The sequence below is a fragment of the Jatropha curcas genome, chromosome 6 (genome assembly GCF_041381405.1).
Source record: "Jatropha curcas cultivar XTBG-Jc1 chromosome 6, XTBG_Jcur_1.0, whole genome shotgun sequence".
Lineage (NCBI taxonomy): Eukaryota > Viridiplantae > Streptophyta > Magnoliopsida > Malpighiales > Euphorbiaceae > Jatropha > Jatropha curcas.
The window spans coordinates 1,492,535-1,519,896 of NC_143156.1; the positions used below are offsets into that span (position 1 = coordinate 1,492,535).

A 27,362-nucleotide genomic window follows, 5' to 3' on the forward strand; every position below is an offset into this window, starting at 1 on the left:
AATGGAAAAGGATATGTCCTTCCTACAAAACATCTAGTCAAGAGTCAAGTAATCTCAAATCACTTGCTATTCATGCAAACGACAGCTCGTCTGCACTAAGATGCAAATGACTTACATTTGCAAGTGGAATTGAGATTTTATAAGTAATTATAAGTAACTATATTGGCAATGTGACTTTATGGACCAAAATCTGATTCTGAATGAAAAAATTACATCAACCTAATAATAATTTATTTTCTTTTTCTTTTATGTTGATGAGGAAAATTTGTATTAAGATTTATAGTCAGGTTATATGTGCATTTACTACCACTCTATTACGCCTTGTTGCACATAAATTCAATAAACTTAAGCCTAATAATTTGGCTATTGTTTATAACAAATTAACACAATAAAATTCTAATAAAAATAATAGAATTGAGGTACATAGATTATGAAATTTTTGGAAGAGGTTTGCCAAGAAGAAAGTGGTGAATAAGTGAGAGTGCTCTTGCAGGCTGGAAGGCAGGCACTTCGTGTCCAGCCCCTCTCACAGTAGCAAAAGTAAGGTCTTCTTTATAAATCTCAGTATACCCACCAACCTGAAACACAAACATTCATCCACAGCAAAAATATTTATTTCAATTTCTTTATTACAAGTTACAATTTATAAATTATATAATTAATTAAATTTTAATAAATAATTAATTTACCTCCCCATTAAGGTACCAAGGGTACCATTCAGTTTTAATAGGAAGCTTCAACTTTGCCAGTGAGTATTGAGTAGAAGTAACAGGTACTCTTCCATCCGTATCACCACTGCATGGTAAAATGTTAAGATGGTAAAATCTTTTTAAAATAACAGTTATTCATCAGCTTGTTGAGTGTTTCTTTTTGGTATCCTAAATTTATTTTTATTTAGGATAATTACATTAAATACTGTATTCCTGACGGTTAGTGTTTAGCTCTTCAACCCTTGATTGATTATAACAATCTAAGTTCTGTTTGGCAAGATTAGTTGTTTTAGTAGCTGTTGATAGTTTTTCATAAAATGTTAAAAGCTAAACATTCAATGAATTAACTTTTTATAAAACGATATTTTAACTGATCAAACGTTATGTAAAAACTAATTCAAACGTTATGTTATAAAAAATTATAAAAATAATAGCGTTGAGCATTTTAATTGATCAAAACACTAAAATCTATTTAAAAAGTTGTTGTCCAAAAAGTTTTAAGATACAATCTATGTATCATGGAAATTAAAATGAAACAACGAAGAAACGCAGAAACAAACTAGGAAATGCAAAAACGCCTAATTAGTTTGGAGTTTCCATACATCATAGAATATAATGTTATCTAATAAAAAAAAAGTTTTAGTTAGGGGATATAATATGTTTTTTTTTTTTCCTTTTCTTATGAGACTGACCTATAAACCAAGATCCTTACTCCATTTTCCATGAACTCCTTGAGCAAGGGAAGAATTGTTGAAGGGCTATCTGTCCACCTATCAATAATATCACTACATGGTTCCCAATCATGATCAAGCTTAGTGACATTGGCATGCAAAGCTTCTTGCACATCAGCCCTATTGAAATATGCATGCACATAATAGTCACTGCATGGATCAAAATTATCCAGCTGCAAAATAAAACAAACAAATTTTACTTATATATATATAATCACCTTTCTGCATCTATAAAAAAATTGTGTTAATCAACTTACTGAAGCCTTCTTGGGGTGAGCTGTGATATTCTCATCAAAGCACAAAGGAGCATAAATGTTATAAATGTCAACAGCTTGAGAATATTTGTCAGCCTTCTCAGTAGCTGCTCTGCACTCTTTGGATGGATGGTTGATATACTTAGGTGAGAAATTACAGTGTTTTTTTATGTTTTGCAGTGTTTTTGGTGAAGATAAAACATGGGTTGTAAAGAAAGTATACATGCCTAGAGTATCTGTTTCATCATTTATCACGGCATTTCCAATCTGCATTTTCACAGATATAAACATACGGTTAGCTTCACTAATTTATATGCACGGAAACTTCTAGCCATGAACGTTTATGTTTCGGAAACGTTTCCCCTTTTCCAGTATAAAATACCGTTTTTCCAAGTAAAATTATGTTTTATATGTTAGAAAGGCACATACTGCAATTCCTTTGAAGTTGATAATGGTTTTGTTGGCCTTCTTGTTGTAGTAAAGGATGGTATGTGCAAGCTGAGGAACATAATGGCCTGCATAGCTTTCGCCAGAAATGTAGAAATCTCTTCCTTCATATTCTGGAAATCTTTGAAGCCAATTTACCAAAAACAAATAATTTTCTGTTGCTGTATGTCTATCGCCAGAATTCTGATAATCTGATGTTCTGTTAGAGTATGAAAAGCCTACTCCAACAGGGGACTCCAGAAACAGAACATTTGCAACTGAAAAAAAAAAAAAGAAAAATTAAAAAAATTAAAAAAATTAAAATATGCCCAAAAAGATTTATTGAAATGTGCATGAGAAATGTAATTGTTGGCACACTATTAATTTAAATTTTGAAAATTAATTTTTCACAGGGAATTCATTATTTTTTATAAATATTATTATCATTACAAACAGATAGTCCAGTTCTTTAAGTTATTTCAAAAGTAAAATAATTAAGGAATTACCATTATTCCATGAAAATCTGTTCTTGTAAAGTGTTTTGCCATCACTATATACTCGAAATGGTCCAAGCTCTTGCATCAACCCATAAGCCAAAGATGAACAACCAGGGCCTGTAAAAATATTAATGATTGCTTTAAATAACAGACAGTAATATTATACATTTAAATTAAAATTTAACATAATAAAAAGAATACTATTTTCAGGAAATAAAGAAATTTAGAACACAAAAGGGAGAAAAATGGAAAAAGAATATATTAAATACCTCCATTTAGCCACAGAAGAAGAGGCAAAGAGTTCTTAGAACTTTCTTTAGCTTCAGCAAAATAATAATATAAAGCTTTTCCAGCTACTTTATCCACAGTAACATAACCTCCATATTGTGAAAACTTAACTTGAGGTTGGCCAGGCAATCTTTTGATCCTATCTTTTTCTTTATCTTTTCCATTTTCTTGATTTATAGTAATAATAGAATCAATTGTCCTAAAATTGCTTGTGTCCATACCAGAATTCCCATTAAGCTTGGATTTGTAAAGATTTCCAAGAACTTCACTTTGCCTCTTGCTATGGCTCTGAGATGTTAAATAAGAAAAAATGAAAAAGAAAAGGAATATCAAACATGGGTTTTTCCCCATTGCAGGAAAAGGTTTTAGGGTTTTTGATTTTTTGGATTTTTGTTTCTTGAATCCAAATTATGTGTTTATATAAGTATAGGGGTGTGTGTGTGTGTGTGCAATGGAGAGAAAGTATCTATAGAAGGATTTTGTTTTCTGATTTTCTAATTTAGATCAATATTAGTTATTATTCCCTCCATCTTATAAAATTATGCTTGTTTCTATTTTCTCACAAACTAATTAAATGTAATTAATATTTTTAAATATTAAATTTGACCTATATTTCTCTTGATATACCTCTATTGTAATATTAGATATCATTTTCTTTTCTAGTATAATCCGGTAGTGTAATTTTCATCAGCCCCTGGGTAATAGAGGGTAAAAGTTTTTAATTCTTCTTGCAAATTGAGTTTTCAGAAAATCAAACTTGTATTATCGTCCTTATGGAGATCGAGATCATTTACCGATCCAATCACAACCTTATTGATAATTTTAGAAATCACTTCAAATAAAGAATTAAGCGAGAAAAATTTTAATAATAGGACTATTAAATAAGAGTATATAAAGAAATTAGTTATATTTTCAAAAAAGAAAGTAACTATAATTTGAAACAAATAAAAAAAAAAAAAGGAAAGAAAACCTATTTTCCAAAACGAGTCATTGTCAAAATATACAGCTTTATTTTCCATATAAGACGTTGGACTTTTATTTTCCCTTGCTATGGCTTGATATATTAAATAATAAAAATGATAAAAAAAAATAAACTAGAACAATTGTTTAAAATTTTTATTTTCATCAGTTTGGTCTATACGTAAAGGTCATAAATTTGATTTAAGCAAATTTCTACAGTTACATATATATGTGATCGAGATTATATGATCGAGAGAGTGTTTTAAAAGAATTTTATTTTCTAATTTCCTAATTTAGTTGATATATTATTAATTAATTATTAACCGTTTAAATTTTAAAAACTACTTACCTACTACCGTACATTTATACACCAAACTAATAATTGATTTCCCAAATTTATATTCACTTACAGCTTAATTTTTCCATATCAAACACTTGACTCATTCGACCAATGCATTTACTCCTTTTTTTTTTTTTTTAATTCAATCAATATAACATATATTCATCACTACTTGTACACCCAGATTTTCAAGAATCCAAAATCCAATCCCTCAGAAAAAAAAAAAAAAAAAAATCCAAATCCAGAGAATTTGCAAATCAAATATTTAATTCAATGATACCAATTAAGAAATAGAAGAAAAGAATCACTTATTATACACCTACACACCCAAATCCTGCACAATTTGCAAATTAATATTTAAAAGCGGTTTGGAATAAATGAATTTCACAAAAATTTGTGGAATTTATTTGGAAATTTAAAATTTTGTGTTTAGAATGAAAAAAAAATATAGATTAATTTGAATTTCACGAATTGAATTCTATGGAATTGGATATGACTAACTTAAATTCTACTAAAATTGATAGAGTTTGTAAATGAATTCCACAAAATTGACCATTAAAATATTTATTGATAAAATTACCCTCCACTATGAACTCAATTATTTTACCTTTTTTTTCCTTTTTTGTATACTTCTTTGGAAAATTCCAAACTGTAAAAACATTTTTTTAATCCAATAATAACGTTAGGTTATATTTTTATTTTTTTTCTTTTTTTTTTTTGAAAATTCGATCCTGTAATGATGTTTTTTTTAAAAAAAAAGTATAGTAATAATGTTAGTTATTATTATTATGAAACTATAAAAACAGAGTATCAACAACAACAATTGTTTTCAAATGCAATTAAAAATAATAGTAGCATTTTTAATATTTTTTTAGTTTCCAAATTAATTTCTTAAATCAAAAAAATTTTTTACATCAATTAAAAATAATTCTTATGATTAATATTACTGCTTGTACAATTAATTAATTAGCATGGAATATTGTACTTATTTATATGAAATTTGTTATTTATATTTTAATAAAAAAATGACAAGTTATTATATTGTACATAATAAATATAATAGGTGTTTTTTATTTATTTTTGTTAAATTGCTATGTCAAGGATGTTATAAGAAATAAAGACAAATGAATTTTTATTTAAGAATTTATTCCAAACATAATTTTTTGAAATTCAATTGAATTCCTTATTTTAAATTGTAGCGTACCAAACATGAAAAATTCATTTCCAAATGAATTTTACTTGGAATTCATTTATAAATGAATTCTACAATCATGATTCATTTGTTTCAAATGGGCTATTAGGCTCTATTTTTTCTATAAAATAACTTAAAGGAAAATATTTTTCATGATTTTCCATTGTTTGAGGCATTCAGAAAAATAAGTCAACGAAAAATATTTTACTCATTTTTAAAGAAATTGACTTTCCAATTTTTAGAGAGAACATTTTCCAGATATTGTTAAACTTATGATAACCTTATATATCCATATTTTTTTAATTTATTAATTATTTATAGTCATTACCACCAGTTACCGTTCGCCACCATCTATCGGCCACCACCATTAGCTTTCATAATTTATCTTTTTTGCATTTTTCTCATATTTAAAAATAAAATTTTTAAAATTTCTATTATTATTAATATTTTTGTGGTCTTATGAGTTAAAGAATTTAATATTTTAAATTAATTTTCAATATTACAATCAAACAAGGAAAATATATCATTTGAAAAATTTATTCAATCCAAAGATAAATTATTTTCAAAAAACAAACGTCTTAATTCAATGACATCAAGGAAGAACTACAAGAAAAGCAAATGCAAGTTCTTGGTTTTGTCATTAAGACCCTTTAAGTGAGTTTTACTCATTTGCCTTTTCCAAAGAAAAATATTATGTTATGGAAGGTTTATTTTCCTCTTTATATGGTGTTAATTGGGTTTTTTTTTTTTTTTTTTTTTTTTGGTGTTATTTGTTTGTTTGTTTGTTATAAGGTGGAATAATATTGGATATGTATTTTTTATATATATTTTATCTTGTGCAAATGTAGTTGTAAATTATTTATAATTTAATAATTATTTATTAAGTATTCCCATGATAATTCAATCAATTATCATAATTCAAAATGAAAAAATTTAAAAATTATGATATGGGTTACAATTTATGAATCTAATATAATTGGAAGAGTACTTTCTAAAATTGGCAGATAAAGATATCTAATATTTGAAGATAGTAACAAATTGACAAATTCTGAAATTAATTACAATCCAAGAAATAACAAATATTCTAAACCCTAAAAAAATTAACTGCCATCTCCTAATTAAGGAATGATAAATCAAATTTAAAGCTAATATCTTTTAATTAGTGAAAGTGCTCTAAGAGGTTGAAAGCTTGGAACTTCATGCCCTGCCCCTCTAACTGTAGCAAATGTTAAATCTCCCTTGTAAACCTGTGTATATCCTCCAACCTTCGAAAAAGAAAAATACCCAAAAAGAAAAAATTATGCTACTTTTTTTGAATACTTTTGATAAATACCAAAAAGAAAAAATTGCTTATACCTCTCCTTTGAGGTACCAAGGATGCCATTCAGTTTTGATAGGAAGATTCAACTTATCAATAGAATATATAGTTGAAGTAAAGGGTACTCTTCCATCTGTATCCCCACTGCATAACAACCAATAAAGATTTGCATCATTAAATAAAGTGACCCAACTCGAACCCATGATATTCGGGTCACGAATTGAGTAATTTTATTATGCTTTTGCATATATCGAACCCTTGACCTTTCAGGTTAAAGTTTTTGCGCGTTTCGCATCCATAACCTTTAGGTGACGAGTCGAGTAACTTTAATATACGTTTCAACCCATGACCTCCAGGTCACAAGATCAGTAATTTTTTCTATATTTTTATGTATTTAGAACCCATGATATGAGTCAAGTAACTTACCTATATTTTTGCGTATTTCGAACCTATAACCTTCAAGTCAGAGTCGAGTAATTTTATTATACTTTTGCATATTTCAAACTCATAACCTTCAGGTCATGTATCTCGAATCCACGACTTTCAGGTCACGAGTCACCGTTGCATATCTTGAAACCATGACCTTCACGTCATGAGTCAAATAACTGTATTATACTTTTACATATCTCCGTCTCATATCATTCAGGTCACTGATTCGAATAACTTTATCATTACTTAAAAAGCACACACTTAGTAATGATTAACCAACTTACCTATATATCCAGACACGAAGTCCATTGGCCATGAACTCTTGTAGAAGTGGAAGAACAGTAGCAGAGCTATCTAACCATTGGCTGATGACGTCACTGCAGGGCTCCCAATCATGTTTAAGTTTTGTTACATTAGCATGCATAGCTTCTTGCACTTCAGGTGTATTCAAATATGCATACACATAATAATCACTGCATGGATCAAAATTCTCCAACTGCAATACAAAATTAATCCTACAATTATTACATCAAACCTCATTTTACAACAAAACAATTATTTTCCATAGACCAAAAAAAAAAAAAAAATTACAAGCACTAATAATAATTAACTTACTGAAGCAATCTTGGGTTTGGCTGTGGTAGTTGGACTGAAGCAAAGAGGAGCATAAATGTTGTATATATCAAGGTAAGAAATGTCTCTTTCAATTTGATTATTAGCTGAAATGCAAATAGCAGACTGAGTTGTGGCATTGGGGGAGAAGTCAGAATGCTTCTTAATATTGTTGACAGCCTCATTTGAAACTAGGGCATGTCCAACGAAGTAGTCATACATTCCTATATTATCAGTTTTGTCATTAATCACTGCATTCCCAATCTGCAATTTTTTACAAGAACATCATTATTAATTTCAAGAACATAATTATATATGTATCAATGATTACTTGGGAGAAAAAGAAACTTACTAAAATACCCTTAAGGTTGATAATAGTTTTTTTGGCCTTTTTGTTATTGTAAAGAATAGTATGTGCAAGTTGTGGAACATAATGCCCTGCATAGCTCTCTCCAGAAATGTAGAAATCTCTATCTTTGTATTCAGGAAATCTCTTCAGCCAATTTACCAAGAATATATAATTATTCTCTGCTGTTTTTTTGTCTCCATTGTTATCATAATCCGATGTCCTATTAGAGTACGAAAAACCAACTCCAGCAGGTGATTCAAGAAACAAAACATTTGCAGCTGAAAAACAAAAGGGAAAATCAAGATCTTACATTATTCTAAGGTCCTGTTCCGCAAAATTAGATATTTTTCTACAAATATTTACATTTATTTATTGAGAAGAATGTTATGTACCATAATTCCATGAGTATCTATTTTTGTAAAGAGTTTTGCCATCACTGTGTACACGAAATGGTCCAAGTTCTTGCATTGCCGCATAAGCCAAAGAGGATCAACCAGGGCCTGTAAAAATAAAAATAAATAAATAAATCTTTGGAGTTGGTTATATGGTTTTTTTTTTTTTTTTAAATATTCGCTTTGATCAGAGGCAAAAACTTACTTAAACTGGGTTCAAATCAATAAGATTAAAGATTCTTATTGAAACAGAAATCAAATCGAAACACTTTTTAAAAATATAAAATTTATTAACATCACCATAAAACTAAAAGAAAATGACAAATACATTATATCATCAAATTAAGATCAAATCAAATGTTCTTATGTCCCTATAATGAAATGTATGAGTTTAATGGAATACATTAATGCTTAATGATGATAGATTATAGTAATCCCAACCACCATTAGTTTAATTAAATTAAATCTTGCATAGGAGTGAAGCATGGGATTGGAACCCAAGATTTGGTGGCAACATTCCAATTGGCCATGTGGGGTTACAATTTTTTATTTTTCTTCTTATTATTATTTTAAGGAAAGAAAAGAGGGGGTTAATACTTTTTTGGTAGATTATTCATCATATAATATTAATTGTAAAAAGAAAATTAAACAAAAATTACTTTTTGTAACTAACCAAAAATTTATAATTACAATGTGATTTTAATATTCTTCTAATAATTAGCTATAGCCTAAGTAGAAAAGAAATTGACAAACAAAAGTGTGGCCTCTAGTGAGTAGAATTATTGCATGGAACAATAGTTGGTGTATGTGCAATAATTATCTTCTGTTTTTTTTTTTTTTTTAAGAAAACTGCCAAAAATAATGATTATTAACCGTTTAAATTTTAAAAACTACTTACCAATAATTATCTACCGTACGTTCGAACACCAAATCAATAATTGATTTCCTAAATTTATATTCACTTACAGCTTAATTTTTCCATATGAAGCACTTGACTCGTTTGGCCAATGCATTTACCCCTCTATTTTTTTTTTCAATTAATATTATTTTTAGGAATCCAAATCACTTATTAATATTTAAGCTTCGGTTGTTTCCATAAGATAACTTTCAAGAAAATATTTTTCACAATTTTTCATTATTTGGGGCATTTAGAAAAATAAATCAACGGAAAATATTTTAATCATTTTTAAGGAAAATGACTTTCCGATTTCAAGAGAGCAAAATATTTTTCGGACATTGACAAACTTATGATAACCTTATCTATTTATATATTTTTAATTTATTAGTCATTTACAGCCACTGCCACCAGTTACCGTGTACCACCAATTATCACTACCGGCACCCTCGGCCACTACCATCGTCTTTCATAATTTACCATTTTTTACATTTTCCTCATATTTAACAAAAAAATTTTTAAACTACGAAATTTTTATTATTGTTAATATTTTTATGATCGTATGAGTTAAAGATTTTAATATTTTTAATTATTGAAACTAAACATGAAAAATAAGTCGTTTGAAAAATATTATTTAATCCAAAGATAATTTCCAGAAACAAACGCATGTAATTCAATATCAAGGAAGGAATATAAGAAAAGCAAGTGAAAGTTTATGGTTTTGTCATTAAGACCCTTTAAGTGAGTTTTAAAATAATTAAGTGTATTATTGACAACTCACTCGAAAAAAAAAAAAAAAAAGAAACTTTGAGTGTTTCCTTTTAGTATCCTAAAATTATTTCCATTTTAGGATGATTACATTAAATATTGTGTTTCTAGCAATTAGTGTTTAGCTCTTCTTCATCGTTAATCAATTGTAATAATCTAAGTAAGCGTTGAGATATAATTTGCGTTGTATGGAAATGCAAATGAAAGAATATAGAAACACAGAAACGAAATGGAAAATCATATTTAAAATATAATTTTACATGAGAAAATGATATTTTATATGGGAAAACAGATATGTAGAAATGTTTTCGAAATGCGAAAACAAAATAACGAAACGACATTTAAAATATAATTTTACATGGAAAAACAATATTTTATACGGGAAACAAAGACATTTTAAATGTTTTCGAAACGCGAAAATCCTGTAACTAGGAGTTTTCATGCATCATAGTATGTGCAAGTTGAGGCACATAATGGCCTTCAGATCAGAGATCAGAGAAGAAAGAAAATAGAGAAAGAGAAAGTAAATATTTATTATTTACAATAGCTGAGTTGTCCATTTCAGTTCTTGATTTATGCTTTGGGTAAGTGTCTATTAACCAGATTGCATAATATAAATTTTAATATATTGATTCTCTTAAATGAAAAATGAAATTTTAAATCCGATATCTCGATATTCTATATTATAAAATAAAAACGCGATGTTGCTAAATATATATTTAAAATGGACACAATATGTTATTCAGTATCTATTATAAACTTAATGAGAAAAACAATATATATACTCTATTTATTTCAAAATACAAATGCTTTGTAAGTGATTGTTTTCTCCCAAATCTTCGGAGCGGAAATTATTTATCTGTCCTGTGGAATGGGAGAGCTGCTGATTTGTGCAACATATTCAATGAACATAAGGACAGATCATAACATATATACGCTCCATAATAATATTGAATTTGGGTTTTCTATCAAGTTACCATTTCATTGTTCTTGGATATAATGTAATGAATTTGACTTTTTCGTTTTAACTAAATTTGAAAGCTTTAACTATTACCTTGACACCTTCTAAATTAATCCTACCTCTGCTTTATAATATTTCTTGAAAAAATAATTTATTTTAAAATATTTGTCGAATTTACAGTTTCAAAGAGTAATAATTTCTTTTCATGTTTACCCTTTGTATATGACAAATAATTATTGCTTCAATTTTTTTTAAAAAAATTGATGTTTATTTACTGTTATCTCTGATTGGACAAAACATGAGAATTGAAGAGTCTAAAATTCAATTTGATGTTTAGATATATTAAATTAAAGGTAATATAGTTAATTTATTCAATAATTATTGTAATCTAGACAAATTTAATGGTTTCTTAAAGGACGTAAAATTCCAAATATGACAAGTATTATGGAACAGAGGTAGTACTCTCTCCGTTTTCAAATAATTGTCACGTTTAAGAATTCACGTTTTTTTTTTTTTTTTTTTAAATCATTCAATTTGGACCTGAAAATTTTAAGACTTGGATCAACACAAATGGTTGGACCCAGTTTATAATACCAATCTTAGCCCAAGTGAATACAAAACATTGGGTTGCCCCTCAGGCAATGTTAATCTCAAGCTTACACCATTTTGTGAATTAGTCCCAAGCCTGATAATCATACACATATTACTGTGATTGATAATTAAGCACTCAATTTAAGAATTAAGTTCTAAATGTTCAAATTTTTACATTAGTTAAACTGTTTAAGAAGTAAACACTCAACAACCTAGTTCTTTAATGTTGAATTGTGTTTTCAAATACCACCTTGGTGAATAATTATTGGTTGACTATGAGCTAGACTTAAGGGCCTATTTGGCAAAATGCTGTTTTAGCTATTTCATAGCTATTAACAGTTTTAGCAGCATTTAGCTGTTCGAGTAACTTTTCGTAAAATGTCAAAAGCTAAACTTATGATATTTCAAGAGAGAAAAATATTTTCTGGACATTGACAAACTTATGATAACTTTATATATTCATATTTGTTTTTTAATTTATTAGTCATTTATAGCCACTACCATCAGTCACAGTATACTACCAACTATTATTACCGGCGACCGTCGGCCACTACCGTCGGCTTTCATAATTTATCATTTTTTACATTTTCCTCATATTTAACAATAAATTTTTTAAAATACGAAATTTTTATTTTTATTAATATTTTTATGTTCTTATGAGTTAAAGATTTTAATATTTTTAATTATTGCAACTAAACAAGAAAAATAAATCATTTGAAAAATATTATTTAATCCAATAATTCAATATCAAGGAAGGAATACAAGAAAAGCAAGTGAAACTTTATTTTCCTCTTTATATGGTGTTATTCATTTCATTACAGCAATCATCAATAAGATAATGTTTAACAATTTTGGGAATAATATGGTTAACTATACTTACCTATATATATATATTTATATTATATTACTTTTATATAATCTCTTGAAAAAGGCACCCATTAAAATAATTAAGTGTAAAACAAAAAAAAAGAAAAACTTTGAGTGTTTCTTTTTAGTATAGTATCCTAAATTTATTTCCATTTTAGGATGATTACATTAAATATTGCATTTCTAGCAGTTAGTGTTTAGCTCTTCAATTTTTAATTGATTGTAATAATCTGAGTAAGTGTTAGAGATATAATCTGCGTTGTATCAAAACAAAAAATGAAAAATGTAGAAATGCGGAAACGAAACGGAAAATATCATATTTAAAATGTAATTTTATATGGAAAAGTGATATTTTATATGGGGAAACAGACACGTGAAAATGTTTTCAAAATGCGAAAACAAAACGACATTTAAAATATAATTTTACATAAGAAAAACAATATTTAAACACTATTTAATCGAAATGCGAAAACCTATAACTAGGAGTTTACATGCATCCTAGGATAATTAGCTTCAATAAAGATTCATTTGGAATTCCATGTTTTATATTCTACAGAATTGGTTTTTCTTGAACCAAAATTGATAGAATTTGCAAATGAATTCTCAACTTTAAAGGAACAGAAGTTACTAAAGCATGAATTTGGAATGAATTCTACGATTGATCCAAGCATGAATTTCCATTTATCAATGAATTCTTTGATGAAATTCATTTGCAAATTGAATGAATTCCATATGAATATTATTCCAAAACACTATGTAACTGAAATAGCATATAGCGATCCATACAGAATCTGCTTTAATATAAAGATTGCCTCCTATGATGCTTCATAGCTAACTCCTCAAAGCACATGTTTAAAGTCTTCTCTGAACCGCTACTTATATTTGAAATTCCTACACAATTATCCTTCTGCTGCTCCAAAAAACAGCGCTTCAAGTAATCTGGGTTTTATTCAGTGTGCTGGATGATGGATTTCTCAAAGGCCCAAACTTACATCATTAGACTAATGTAGTCATGAGTGATTATTTTCTAATTGCCGATAATTAATTAGGATAATTCTTTCTTTCTTTCTTTCTTGCTTATGAAAGTACATGTCCTTTTTGACCAAGTCCAATCCTGCAGCTTCCATGTAATTCTTGAAGATTATTACTTGTTTTTGTTTTTACATAACTCTTCTTGGCCTCTTTAGCTTTTCAGTTTCAATCACCTGCCAATTTTGTGTTTGGTATTTCAACTTCCTTCGAGTCTTTGATTACTGCAACTCCACTTTCAATAACCGACCAATTCTTCAATTGGTCGAATTTTCCGCTGAAAATTTTGATCATCCTCTCTTTGTGATGGAAATTGCAGCTGCTATTGGAGGTGCTCTTCTAGCACCTGCCTTTGAGTCTTTGTTTAATAAGTTAGGCTCCCAGGACTTGCTCAATTATGCCCGTAAAAGGCATGTGCTGACTGAAATCAACAAGTGGAAGGGGAGGTTGGAGAGCATCTATGGCCTTCTTGAGGATGCAGAGGAGAAGCAGATGGTGAACAGCTCGGTGAAGACGTGGGTGAGCCAGTTGAGGAACCTGGCGTATGATTTGGAGGACATTCTGGATGAGTTTGATTTTGAGGCTCGTCGATCCAAGTTGAAACCTAAACCTGTGGCTAGTTCAAGTATGGTACGAAAGCTCTTCCCTAATATTCGCGCTGTTAAATTCAGTAAAGAGATGATTTCCAAGATAAAGGGGATTAGTTCCCGATTAGAAGAGATCACCTTTCAAAGAAATCAACTAGATTTGAGAGAAAGGCCCGGTAGATCCAGCGAAAGAATTCCTGCGACGTGCTTGGTGAATCACGCCGAGATTTATGGGAGGGAGAAAGATAAGAAGGCGATTCTTGAACTTTTGAATTCTGAATCAAGTGATAGAAGTGTCGCTCTGATATCTATAGTTGGACTGGGTGGTATTGGTAAGACAACTCTAGCGCAGCTTATCTTTGATGAAGTTGGAAAGAAGTTTGATTTGACGGCTTGGGTTTCTGTCGGTGAAGATTTTGACGTGGTTAGACTTACAAAAACAGTTCTTCAGTGGGTTGGTGGAGATCTTACTTCCAACGATTTGACTTCGCTTCAATTAAACTTGAAGGCAAAGCTGTCAGAGAAGAAGTTTTTTATGGTTCTAGATGATGTTTGGAACGAGAATTATGACCATTGGACAATCTTTCTTCGCCCCTTTGAGAATGGGGCAAAAGGAAGTAGAATGATCGTCACAACTCGCAATCTTGGCGTTTCACGGACGATGGGTGCTATTCAAAGTTATACACTTAGAGTGTTGGAGAATGATGATTGCCTGTCTGTGTTTGCCCATCATGCTCTTGGAGTAACAAATTTTGAGGAGCACTTGGATCTAGAAGCAATAGGTAAGAAGATTGTGGAAAGGTGTCAAGGCTTACCTTTGGCAGCTAAAGCTATTGGAGGTCTCTTACGAAGTCAACCAACTCGCGATGCATGGGAACAAGTGCTAAACAGCGGCATTTGGGAGGAGAAAGCCGACATTCTTCCAGCATTAAAGTTGAGCTATCACCATCTTCCACCTCATCTGAAACGATGTTTTGCTTATTGTGCAATTTTTCCAAAAGATTACGAATTCGATGAGGATGAGTTGGTTCTACAGTGGATGGCAGAGGGATTTGTACAGGACGCACAGGAAATGAAGGAAATGAAAGGCTCGGGTCATCAATATTTTCAGGATTTATTATTGAGACCTTTTTTTCAACAATCTACTTACAATGAATCACGATATGTGATGCATGACCTACTCAATGATCTAGCTAAATCTGTAAGTGGAGAAATATGCCTTCATTTGGATGATGATGAGTTGAAGGGCATAAAATCACATGCAAACGTTCGCCATTCAGCATTCACTTGTCATCGCTATGAAAGGTACCAAAGATTTGAAGACTTTTATGAGATGAGTAATTTGCGAACATTCTTAGCATTATGGACTGATCAATGGCGACTTAATTTTTTATCTATTAGAGTGGTGCATGACATAGTGCCAAAACTGAAACGTTTAAGGGTGCTGTCACTAGCTCGATACCAGTTTGAAGAGTTGCCAAGTTCAATTGGGGCCTTAAAGCATTTACGATATCTTGACTTGTCTTACAACAACGAGATTAAAAGATTACCTAATTCACTGAGCAATCTTCAGAACTTGCAGACATTGAAGTTATGTATGTGTCGCAATCTTATTGAGTTGCCCACAGGCATTGGCGCTTTAATCAATTTGATGCACCTAGATCTTAAAGGTACGGGTGCTTTGCAGGAATATCATTTGGGGTAGCAAATTTGACAAATCTTCAAACATTGTCTAAGTTTATCGTGGGAAAAGGAAGTAATTTCCTTGGAATTAGAGAGCTAATGAACCTCCCTCATCTAGAAGGACAACTTCTTATTCAAGAGCTACGGAATGTGGCAAGGATTGAAGATGCAAATCTCGTTGATTTAAAAAAGATTGAGAATCTTGGTGATTTGGCCTTGGTATGGACCCATAAATTGCGTGATTCACCACGGGAAGAGGATCATGATGAATTCCAGGTTCTCAACTTGCTAGAACCTCATCAAAAGTTGGAAAGGCTTTCGGTTCGATTTTATGGCGGTAAGGAATTTCCTTTGTGGATAGGAGATCCTGCATTCACAAACATGGTGGATCTAGAGCTCTTTAATTGTCGGAATGTTACGTCGCTGCCACCACTAGGTAGACTATGTAAACTGAAAAAGCTGAGCTTCAAAGGCATGGATGAACTGCTAGAAGTAGGGCTTGAGCTTTCCCCGTCTCTTGAGATTCTAGAAATTGGGAATATGATGAAGTTGAAGCAATGGGCTCACTCTGATGACGTCAATGTAGAGGTTGCAAGAAAATTTCCTAGACTACGTGAAATTACGATATTCAATTGTCCTAAATTGGTTGTGACATTGCCTACCTCCCTTCCTTCCCTTGAGGACTTGGACATTCTTGGCTGTCAAGATATTATTCTCGAAAGTGTGTATGATCTATGTTCCCTTCAAACCTTGTCCATTTGGAGTATTTCAGCGCTTGAAAATTTGCATCAAGTGGTTGCGCAGTCCTTGGTGGCGCTAGAGCATCTGTGGATTCGTGATTGCAGCCAATTGATACACCTGTGGCGGGGTTCAACTAATTTAGACAAACTTTCTAGCTTGAAATCTTTACAGATCCAAGGGTGTCAGAAGCTAGTGTCATTGGTAGGAGGAGAAGAAGGGAATTTGCCTTGCAATCTTGAAATTTTGGAGATATCGCAATGCGATGGATTGGAGTTTCTGCCAAATGGGTTGCACAGCCTCGCATCTCTTAGAGAGCTGAATATCCGTCAGTGCCAAAACCTTGGGTCCTTCCCATCTGCAGGTTTACCTTGTAGTCTTAAAAGTCTCAAAATCGTAAAATGTGATTCTCTGGAGTCCTTGCCTACGGGCATTGTGCATGATAGTAACGCCAGGAATGAGATGTCTCATCTTGAGGTTGTGAGTGTCAGTGGATGTCCATCTCTTACATCGCTGCTAGTTGGTGAATTTCCCTATTCAATTAAAAATATTGAAATTTGCTTTTGGACAACACAACTATTGGAGTCGTTTGATAATAGGTTTTCGCATCTCACCACATTAACAATATCTGACTCTGAGTTGGAGTCTTTCCCAGAAAGTGGATTGGCCATCCCCAACCTTAGCCATTTCACCATAAAAAACTGTGTGAATTTGAGGTTGCTTCCCAATCAAATCCAAAATCTCACATCTCTTCTCGATTTACACATACGTAGCTGTGGAGGTCTGGTGTCCTTTCCAGATGAGGGTTTACCCCCAAACCTTATTTATTTATACATATCGTGTTGTGAGAATTTGAGATTTCTTCCCAATCAAATGCAAAATCTTACATCTCTTCAACATTTAGGAATAGATCACTGTGGAGATCTTGTGTCCTTTCCAGATGAGGGTTTACCCCCAAACCTTACTTCTTTATCCATACGGAGTTGTGAGAATTTGAGATCTCTTCCCAATCAAATGCAAAATCTTACATCTCTTCAACGTTTAGGAATATTTGACTGTGGAGGTCTGGTGTCCTTTCCAGATGGCGGTTTACCTCCAAAACTAGGTCATCTTACAACTTCGAATTGCAGGAATCTGAAACAGCCAATCTCAGAGTGGAGACTCAAAAGACTTGCCTCTCTCACCTGGCTCATAATCAAAGGGCCATGTCCAAGTACAGATACGGATTCCTTCCCAGATGAGAAGGGCCTATTGCTTCCCTCTTCCCTAACCAATCTTCAGATCGAAGATTTTAAAAATCTGAAATCAATATCCAGGGGCATTCACCATCTCCCCTCTCTTGATGCATTAGTAATTCGAAATTGCCCTAAACTCCTGTCCTTTCCCAAGGAAGGCCTTCCGAGCACGCTTGAAAGTTTGGCAATAATCGAGTGTCCCCTCCTGGAAAGACGATGCAGAAAAGAGAAAGGAGACTATTGGCGCTTTATTGCCAATATCCCCTACCATACTATAATATGAGGTATTAATCTTTTTACTTTTGCTTGCAGCTTAAACTATAACTGATATATGCAACATTTCTAAGCCAAAATAGACTAGATATAAAAAAAAATAATTGCATTCAATTATGTGGTGTTTCAAGTTTCAAACATATTACCACATTCTGTTCAGAATGGCGGTTGATAATCGATTGGTGGTTGAGAATCAATTACATGTTCTGTTCAGTTGGTTCTAACTCATAATGCATATAGATGACATTTTCTCATGTCAGTACTGCTATTATAGCTTTTATTCTTCATTGTTCCGACATTGACATGAGCTGATTTTATACATATCAAATCTTGGCTGCAAATAATGCAATTATTTCTTCAGGTCCGCTAAAACCAGGACTGCTTAGGCCAGAACTCGAGATTGTCATAATCGTCTCAAATTCAATCCCTGCTGGTAAGTATAAAACGTTAATGGATTCTTTTTCGATGATTTTGGTTTCTACAATCTACAACTGTAATTTTGTAAAGACTGCTATTAGTTAAGCTTGCAAAGTTTGGTCAGATACTCCTAGGTATTTTCACTTGGCATTTCTAATCCTAGGAGGGGTGTATGGGGGAGGCCTGTTGGTTGGGTTTAGATGGATTAGTTATGTTAGGTTTTTCCTGGATGATGTTTTTAATAATAAAATTTAATTTTCAAAAAAAAAAAAAAAAGAGAATACAATCCTGTTTCTGTTACCAATTTATCAGACAAGAATTCTGTTGCCTATGTTGAGATACTTATGGGCATATTTGTTTATTTATTGACAAAGATTTAACGCTCTCGAAGTTTTATTTAAAGTGAAGAAAGTTTACAGACATTGGTTGAGAATTTTTCAGATGGAAATTATCTTTTTTTTTTTTCTTTTTTTTTTAAACTGGAATAGGGTCCATCCTTCTTACAAAACACCCGGTCAAGAGTGAATTTGAGATTTTAACTATACTGGCAATGTGACTTTATGGAGCAAAATCTGATTTTGAATGAAAAAAATTACTTCAAAAGAATATGTATGTTTCAAAACCTAATAATAATTTATTTTCTTTTTCTTTTGCTTTGAGGAGAGAAATTTGAACTATGATTTATAGTCAGGTTATATATGCATTGTTTACCATCACTTTATTATAGCTTGTTGCGCATAAATTCAATAAACTTAAGCCTAATAATTTGGTTATTGTTTATAACAAATTAACGCAATAAAATTCTAATAAAAATAATAAAATTGATTATGAAATTTTTGGAAGAGGTTTGCCAAGAAGAAAGTGGTGAGTAAGTGAGAGTGCTCTTGCAGGCACCTCATGTCCAGCCCCTCTCAGTGTAGCAAAAGTAATGTCTGCTTTATAAATCTCAATATACCCACCAACCTGAAACACAAACATTCAAACACAAACACAACCAGAATTCTTATAATCTGATGTTATATTAGAGTATGAAAAGCCTACTCCAACAGGAGACTCCAGAAACAGAACATTTGCAACTGAAAAAAAAAAAAGAAAAATTAAAAAAATTAAAATATGCCCAAAAAGATTTATTGAAATGTGCATGAGAAATGTAATTGTTGGCACACTATTAATTTAAATTTTGAAAATTAATTTTTCACAGGGAATTCATTATTTTTTATAAATATTATTATCATTACAAACAGATAGTCCAGTTCTTTAAGTTATTTCAAAAGTAAAATAATTAAGGAATTACCATTATTTCATGAAAATCTGTTCTTGTAAAGTGTTTTGCCATCACTATATACTCGAAATGGTCCAAGCTCTTGCATCAACCCATAAGCCAAAGATGAACAACCAGGGCCTGTAAAAATATTAATGATTGCTTTAAATAACAGACAGTAATATTATACATTTAAATTAAAATTTAACATAATAAAAAGAATAATAAAAAGAATACTATTTTCAGGAAATAAAGAAATTTAGAACACAAAAGGGAGAAAAATGGAAAAAGAATATATTAAATACCTCCATTTAGCCACAGAAGAAGAGGCAAAGAGTTCTTAGAACTTTCTTTAGCTTCAGCAAAATAATAATATAAAGCTTTTGCAGCTAATTTATCCACAGTAACATAACCTCCATATTGTGAAAACTTAACTTGAGGTTGGCCAGGCAATCTTTTGATCCTATCTTTTTCTTTATCTTTTCCATTTTCTTGATTTATAGTAATAATAGAATCAATTATCCTAAAGTTGCTTGTGTCCAAATTATGTGTTTATATAAGTATAGGGGTGTGTGTGTGTGTGCAATGGAGAGAAAGTATCTATAGAAGGATTTTGTTTTCTGATTTCCTAATTTAGATCAATATTAGTTATTATTCCCTCCATCTTATATTTCTCTTGATATATACTTGTTGTAATACTAGATATCATTTTCTTTTTTGGCACAATTAGGAAGTGTAATTTTCCTCTGTCCCGGGCAACAGAGGGTAATGTAGTCATAAGTGATAATTAATTAGGATAATTCTTTCTTTCTTTCTTTCTTTCTTATGAAAGTGACATTTGTATTATACAACAAGAGTGAAAGTAAATGTCCTTTTCGACCTTTTTGACCAAGTCCAATCTTACGGCTTCCATGTAATTCTTGAAGATTATTTGTTGCTTTTGTTTCGACATAACTCTTCCTTCGAGTCCACTTTCAATAACATTTGTTTTGATGTATTAAAAAAAAGTAACATTTGTTTTGATACCGCAACTCCACTTTTAATGACCGACCAATTCTTCAAGTGGTCGAATTTTCTGCTGAAAATTTTGATCATCCTCTCTTTGTGATGGAAATTGCAGCTGCTATTGGAGGTGCTCTTCTAGCACCTGCCTTTGAGTCTTTGTTTAACAAGTTGGCTTCCAAGAACTTGCTAAATTATGCCCGTGAAGGACATGTGCTGACTGAAATCAACAAGTGGAAGGAGATGTTGGAGAGCATCTATGGCGTTCTTGAGGATGCAGAGGAGAAGCAGATGGTGAGCAAGTCGGTGAAGATGTGGGTAAGCCAGTTGAGGAACCTGGCGTATGATTTGGAGGACATTCTTCATGAGTTTGATTTTGAGGCTCGTCGATCCAAGTTGAATGCTGAACCTGTGGCTGGTTCAAGTAAGGTACGAAAGCCCTTCCCTAATATTCGTGCTGTTAAATTCAGTCAAGAGATGATTTCCAAGATAAAGGGGATTAGTTCCCGATTAGAAGAGATCACCTCACGAAGAAGTCAACTAGATTTGGGAGAAAGGACCGGTAGATTGAGGGAAAGAATTCCTACGACGTGCTTGGTGAATCACGCCGAGATTTATGGGAGGGAGAAAGATAAGAAGGCGATTCTTGAACTTTTGAATTCTGAATCAAGTGATAGAAGGGTCGCTCTGATTTCTATAGTTGGAATGGGAGGTATCGGTAAGACAACTCTAGCGCAGCTTATCTTTTATGAAGCTGGAAAGAAGTTTGATTTGACGGCTTGGGTTTATGTCGGTGTAGATTTTGACGTGGTTAGACTTACAAAAAAAGTTCTTCAGTCGGTTGGTGGAGATTCTACTTCCAACGATTTGAATTCGCTTCAGTTAAACCTGAAGGCAAGGCTGTCAGAGAAGAAGTTTTTTATGGTTCTAGATGATGTTTGGAACAAGAATTATGAGCATTGGACAATCTTTCTTCGCCCCTTTGAGAATGGGGAAAAAGAAAGTAGAATTATCGTCACAACTCGCAATCTTGGCGTTTCACGGACGATGGGTGCTATTCAAAGTTATACACTTGGAGTGTTGGAGAATGATGATTGCCTCTCTGTGTTTACCCATCATGCTCTTGGAGTAACAAATTTTGAGGAGCTCTTGGATCTAGAAGCAATAGGTAAGAAGATTGTGGAAAGGTGTCAAGGCTTACCTTTGGCAGCTAAAGCTATTGGAGGTCTCTTAAGAGGTCAACCAACTCGTGATGCATGGGAACAAGTGCTAAACAGCGGCATTTGGGAGGAGGAAAGCGGCATGTGGGAGGGGGAAAGCGGCATTCTTCCAGCATTAAAGTTGAGCTATCACCATCTTCCATCTCATCTGAAACAATGTTTTGCTTATTGTGCAATTTTTCCAAAAGATTACGAATTCGATGAGGATGAGTTGGTTCTACAGTGGATGGCAGAGGGATTTCTACAGCACTCACAGGAAACGAAGCAAATGAAACGCTGGGGTCAACAATATTTCCATGATTTATTATGGAGATCCTTTTTTCAACAATCTACTGGCAATAAATCCCGATATGTGATGCATGACCTACTCAATGATCTAGCTAAATCTGTAAGTGGAGAAATATGCGTTCATTTGGATGATGATGTGTTGAAGGGCATAAAATCACATGCAAACGTTCGCCATTCAGCGTTCGCTTGTCATAAGTATGACAAGTACCAAAGATTTGAAGACTTTTATGAGATGAGTAATCTGCGAACATTCTTAGCATTATCCACTGATCGATGGCGAGATAATTTTTTATCTATTAGAGTGGTGCATGACCTGGTGCCAAAACTGAAACGTTTAAGGGTGCTATCACTAGCTCGATACACGTTTGAAGAGTTGCCAAGTTCAATTGGCGCATTAAAGCATTTACGATATCTTGACTTGTCTTATAACACTGGGATTATAAGATTACCTGATTCACTGAGTAATCTTCAAAACTTGCAGACACTGAAGTTATGTCAGTGTCGGAATCTTATTGAGTTGCCCACAGGCATTGGGGCTTTAATCAATTTGGTGCACCTCGATCTTAAAGGTACGTATGCTTTGCAGGAGATGCCATTGGGGGTAGCAAATTTGACAAATCTTCAAACATTGTCTAAGTTTATCGTGGGAAAAGGAAGTAATTGCCTTGGAATTAGAGAGCTAATGAACCTCCCTCATCTAGAAGGACCACTTCGTATTGAAGAGCTACAGAATGTGGCAAGGACTGAAGATGCAAATCTCGTTGATTTAAAGAAGAGTGAGAATCTTGGTGATTTGGCCTTGGAATGGACCGATAAATTGCGTGATTCACCATGCGAAGAGGATCGTGAATTCCAGGTTCTCAACTTGCTAGAACCTCATCAAAAGTTGGAAAGGCTTTCGGTTCGATTTTATGGCGGTAAGGAATTTCCTTTGTGGATAGGAGATCCTGCATTCACAAATATGGTAGATCTAGAGCTCTCTAATTGTCGGAATATTACGTGGCTGCCACCACTAGGTAGACTATGTAAACTGAAAAAGCTGAGCATCAAAGGCATGGATGAACTGCTAGAAGTAGGGCTTGAGCTTTCCCCGTCTCTTGAGATTCTAAAAATTAAGGGTATGTTGAAGTTGAAGCAATGGGCTCACTCTGATGACGTCAATGTAGAGGTTACAAGAAAATTTCCTAGACTACGTGAAATGAGGATAATATATTGTCCTGAATTGGTTGTGACATTGCCTACCTCCCTTCCTTCCCTTGAGGAATTGGACATTCGTGGATGTCAAGATATTATTCTCGAAAGTGTGCATGATCTATGTTCCCTTAAAAACTTGGTCATTGAGAGTATTTCAGCGCTTGAAAATTTACATCAAGTGGTTACGCAGTCCTTGGTGGCGCTAGAAAAACTGTCCATTTATCATTGCAGCCAATTGATGCACCTGTGGCAGGGTTCAACTAATTTAGACAAACTTTCTAGGTTGAAATCTCTAACGATCAGCGGCTGTGAGAAGCTAGTGTCATTGGTAGGAGAAGAAGAAGGGAATTTGCCTTGCAATCTTGAAATTTTGCGGATACGGGAATGCCATGGATTGGAGATTCTGCCAAATGGGTTGCACAGCCTCACATCTCTTAGAGAGCTGAATATCCAATCGTGCCGAAACCTTGTGTCCTTCCCATCTGCAGGTTTACCTTGTAGTCTTAAAAGTCTCAATATCGAAAATTGTGATTCTCTGGAGTCCTTGCCTACGGGCATTGTGCATGATAGTAACACCACGAATGAGATGTGCCATCTTGAGGGTGTACGCGTCGATGGATGTCCATCTCTTACATCGCTTCCAATCGGTGAATTTCCCTATTCAATTAAAGAAATTGAAATTTGCTTTTGGACGACACAACTATTGGAGTCGTTTCATAATAGGTTTTCGCATCTCACCACATTAACAATATCTGACTCTGAGTTGGAGTCTTTCCCAGAAAGTGGATTGGCCATCCCCAACCTTGGCCATTTAGCCATAAAAAACTGTGTGAATTTGAGGTTGCTTCCCAATCAAATCCAAAATCTCACATCTCTTCTCGATTTAAAGGTATATAGTTGTGGAGATCTGGTGTCCTTTCCAGATGAGGGTTTACCCCCAAACCTTACTTCTTTATCCATATACAGCTGTGAGAATTTGAGATTTCTTCCCAATCAAATGCAAAATCTTGCATCTCTTCAGCATTTAGAAATACGTAACTGTGGAGGTCTGGTGTCCTTTCCAGATGAGGGTTTACCTCCAAAACTAGGTCGTCTTGGAATTTCGAATTGCAAGAATCTGAAGCAGCCAATCTCAGAGTGGAGACTCAAAAGACTCACCTCTCTCACCTCTCTCACAATCAAAGGGCCATGTCCAAGTACAGATATGGATTCCTTCCCAGATGAGAAGGGCCTATTGCTTCCCTCTTCCCTAACCTCTCTTGATATCGAAGATTTTAAAAATCTGAAATCAATATCCAGGGGCATTCATCATCTCGCCTCTCTTGATGAATTAGTAATTCGAAATTGCCCTAAACTCCAGTCCTTTCCCAAGGGAGGCCTTTGGACCACACTTGAAAGCTTGACAATCTATAGGTGTCCCCTTCTGGAAAGACGATGCAGAAAAGAGAAAGGAGAGTATTGGCGCTTTATTGCCAATATCCCCCGTTTCACAACTGAACCGTTCCTCTTCTATAGGGAGCCCTCAAATACATCGAGGTATTCATCTTTTTACTTTTGCTTGCAGCTAAAACTATAACTGATATATGCCGTATTTTGAAGCCAAAATAGAATAGATATAAAAAAATTAATTGCATTCAATTATGTGGTGTTTCAAGTTTCAACAGTATTACCCCGTTCTGTTCAGAATGGCGGTTGATAATCAATTGGTGTTTGAGAATCAATTACATGTTCTGTTCAGTTGGTTCTAACTCACAATGCATAAATTGGAAAAGTTTCTATAGGTGTTGAAGTAGATGACATGCTACATTATCTCTTCGCGGTACTTGAGTACATTGATGTTTTTTTTTTTTTTTTAATCATGAGTTCATTATAGCTTTTATTCTTCATTGTTCCGACACTGACATGAGCTGATTTTATACATATCAAATCTTGGCTGCAAATAATGCAATTGTTTCTTCAGGTCTGCAAAAGCCGGGACTGCTTAGGCCAGGACTCGAGATTGTCATAATCGTGCCAAATCCAATCCCTGCTGGTAAGGATAAAACTTTCATGGATTCTTTTCGATGTTTTTGGTTTCTACAATCTACAACTGTAATTTTATAAAGACTGCTATTAGTTAAGCTTGCAAAGTAATGTTTTATTTTCTATTGATGTTCTATTTTCAGATGTTATTCAGCCAGGTATTTTCACTTAGCATTTCTAATCCTAGGAGGGGTGTATGGGGGAGGCCTGTTGGTCGGTTGTAGATGGATTAGTTATGTTAAGTTTTTCCTGGATGATGTTTTTAATAATAATTTTTAATTTTCAAAAAAAAAAAAAAAGGACTACAATCCTGTTTCTGCTGCATATGACTACAATGAGCAGTTGTTGCCAATTTATCAGAGAAGAATTCTGTTTCCTATGTTGAGATACTTATATGAGCATATTTGTTTATTTATCGACAAAGATTTAACGCTCTGGAAAGTGAAGAAAGACATTGGTTGAGAATTTTTCAGATAGAAATTATCATTTTTTTTTTTATAAATGGAATAGGGTCCGTCCTTCCTGTAAAACATCCAGTCAAGTGATCTCAAATGATTTGCTATTCATGCAAACGACAGGTCGTCTACACCAAGATGCAAATGACTTGCATTTACAAGTGAATTTGAGATTTTATAGGTAACTATGTTGGCAATGTGACTTTATGGAGCAAAATCTAATTCTGAATGAAAAAATTACATCAAAAGAATCTGAGGGTTTCAAAACCTAATAATAATTTATTTTCCTTTTCTTTTGCTTTGAGAAGGGAAATTTGAACCATGATTTATACTTAGGTTATATATGTATTTACCATCATTTTATTACAGCTTGTTGTGCAAAAATCCAATAAACTTCAGCCTAATAATTTGGCTATTATTTGTAATAAAAATAATAAAATTGAGTTGCATAGATTATGAAATTTTTGGAAGAGGCTTGCCAAGAAGAAAGTGGTAAATAAGTGAGAGCGCTCTTGCAGGCTGAAAGGCAGGCACTTTCATGTCCAGCCCCTCTCACAGTAACAAAAGTAAAGTCTCCTTTATAAATCTCAGTGTACCCACCAGCTTGAAACACAAACATTCAGTTTTAACAGGAAGATTCAACTTTGCGAGTGAGTATTGAGTAAAAGTAACAGGTACCCTTCCATACCAGAATTCCCATTAAGCTTGGATTTGTAAAGATTGCTAAGAACTTCACTTTGCCTCTTGCTATGGCTCTGAGATGTTAAATAAGAAAGAATGAAAAAGAAAAGAAATAGCAAACATGGGTTTTTCCCCATTGCACGAAATGGTTTTAGGGTTTTTGATTTTTGTTTCTTGAATCCAAATTATGTGTTTATATAGGTATAGGTGTGTGTGCAATGGAGAGAGTATCTAGAAGTATTTTGTTTTCTGATTTTCTAATTTAAATCAATATTAGTTATTATCCCCTCCATCTTACAAAATTATGTTTGTTTCTATTTTCACACAAATTAATTAAATGTAATTAATGTTTTTTGAATAATAAATTTGACCTATATTTCTCTTGATATATACTTGTTGTAATACTAGATATCATTTTCTTTTTTGGTACAATTAGGAAGTGTAATTTTCCTCTGTCCTGGGCAATAGAGGGTAAAAATTTTTAATTCTCCCGGTAAAGTGAGTTTTAGAGAATTGAACTTATATTATCGCCTTTATAGAGATTGAGATCATTTACCGATCCAATCAACATCTTATTATTAATATTAGACATCACTTTAAATAAAGAATTTAGCGAGAAAAATTTTAATAATGAGGAATTATATTAAATAAGAGTATATAAAGAAATTAGTTATATTTTGAAAAAGGAAAGTACGAA

General features: G+C 32.7%; 2 protein-coding genes and 2 pseudogenes across 4 annotated transcripts; 2 read left to right on the forward strand and 2 right to left on the reverse strand.

The window, feature by feature from the left end:
* Nucleotides 1-428: 428 nt before the first annotated feature.
* Nucleotides 429-3,140, reverse strand: LOC149495203 (serine carboxypeptidase-like 40). The gene is made up of 7 exons (XM_089722645.1): nucleotides 2,888-3,140; nucleotides 2,628-2,735; nucleotides 2,125-2,399; nucleotides 1,699-1,962; nucleotides 1,403-1,614; nucleotides 690-795; nucleotides 429-578 (listed from the first exon to the last, which is right to left on the reverse strand). Exons 1-7 carry the CDS (start codon nucleotides 3,123-3,125, stop codon nucleotides 429-431), a joined length of 1,353 nt encoding a protein of 450 aa, XP_089578771.1. The 5' UTR covers nucleotides 3,126-3,140.
* A 3,231-nt stretch (nucleotides 3,141-6,371) lies between these two features.
* Nucleotides 6,372-21,171, reverse strand: LOC149495204 (serine carboxypeptidase-like 40; annotated as a pseudogene). The gene is made up of 8 exons (XR_016321239.1): nucleotides 21,017-21,171; nucleotides 20,109-20,326; nucleotides 8,499-8,606; nucleotides 8,110-8,384; nucleotides 7,761-8,021; nucleotides 7,430-7,641; nucleotides 6,755-6,860; nucleotides 6,372-6,663 (listed from the first exon to the last, which is right to left on the reverse strand). The product of XR_016321239.1 is annotated as a serine carboxypeptidase-like 40 (transcript).
* On the forward strand, nucleotides 13,337-18,846 carry LOC149495205 (putative disease resistance RPP13-like protein 1; annotated as a pseudogene). Its single transcript, XR_016321291.1, has 3 exons — nucleotides 13,337-15,501; nucleotides 15,598-18,136; nucleotides 18,487-18,846. The product of XR_016321291.1 is annotated as a putative disease resistance RPP13-like protein 1 (transcript).
* Nucleotides 21,172-21,240: 69 nt separating the features above from the next.
* Nucleotides 21,241-25,881, forward strand: LOC149495206 (putative disease resistance RPP13-like protein 1). The gene is made up of 2 exons (XM_089722758.1): nucleotides 21,241-25,043; nucleotides 25,468-25,881. Exons 1-2 carry the CDS (start codon nucleotides 21,283-21,285, stop codon nucleotides 25,490-25,492), a joined length of 3,786 nt encoding a protein of 1,261 aa, XP_089578884.1. The 5' UTR covers nucleotides 21,241-21,282; the 3' UTR covers nucleotides 25,493-25,881.
* The last annotated feature ends 1,481 nt before the right edge of the window (nucleotides 25,882-27,362 follow it).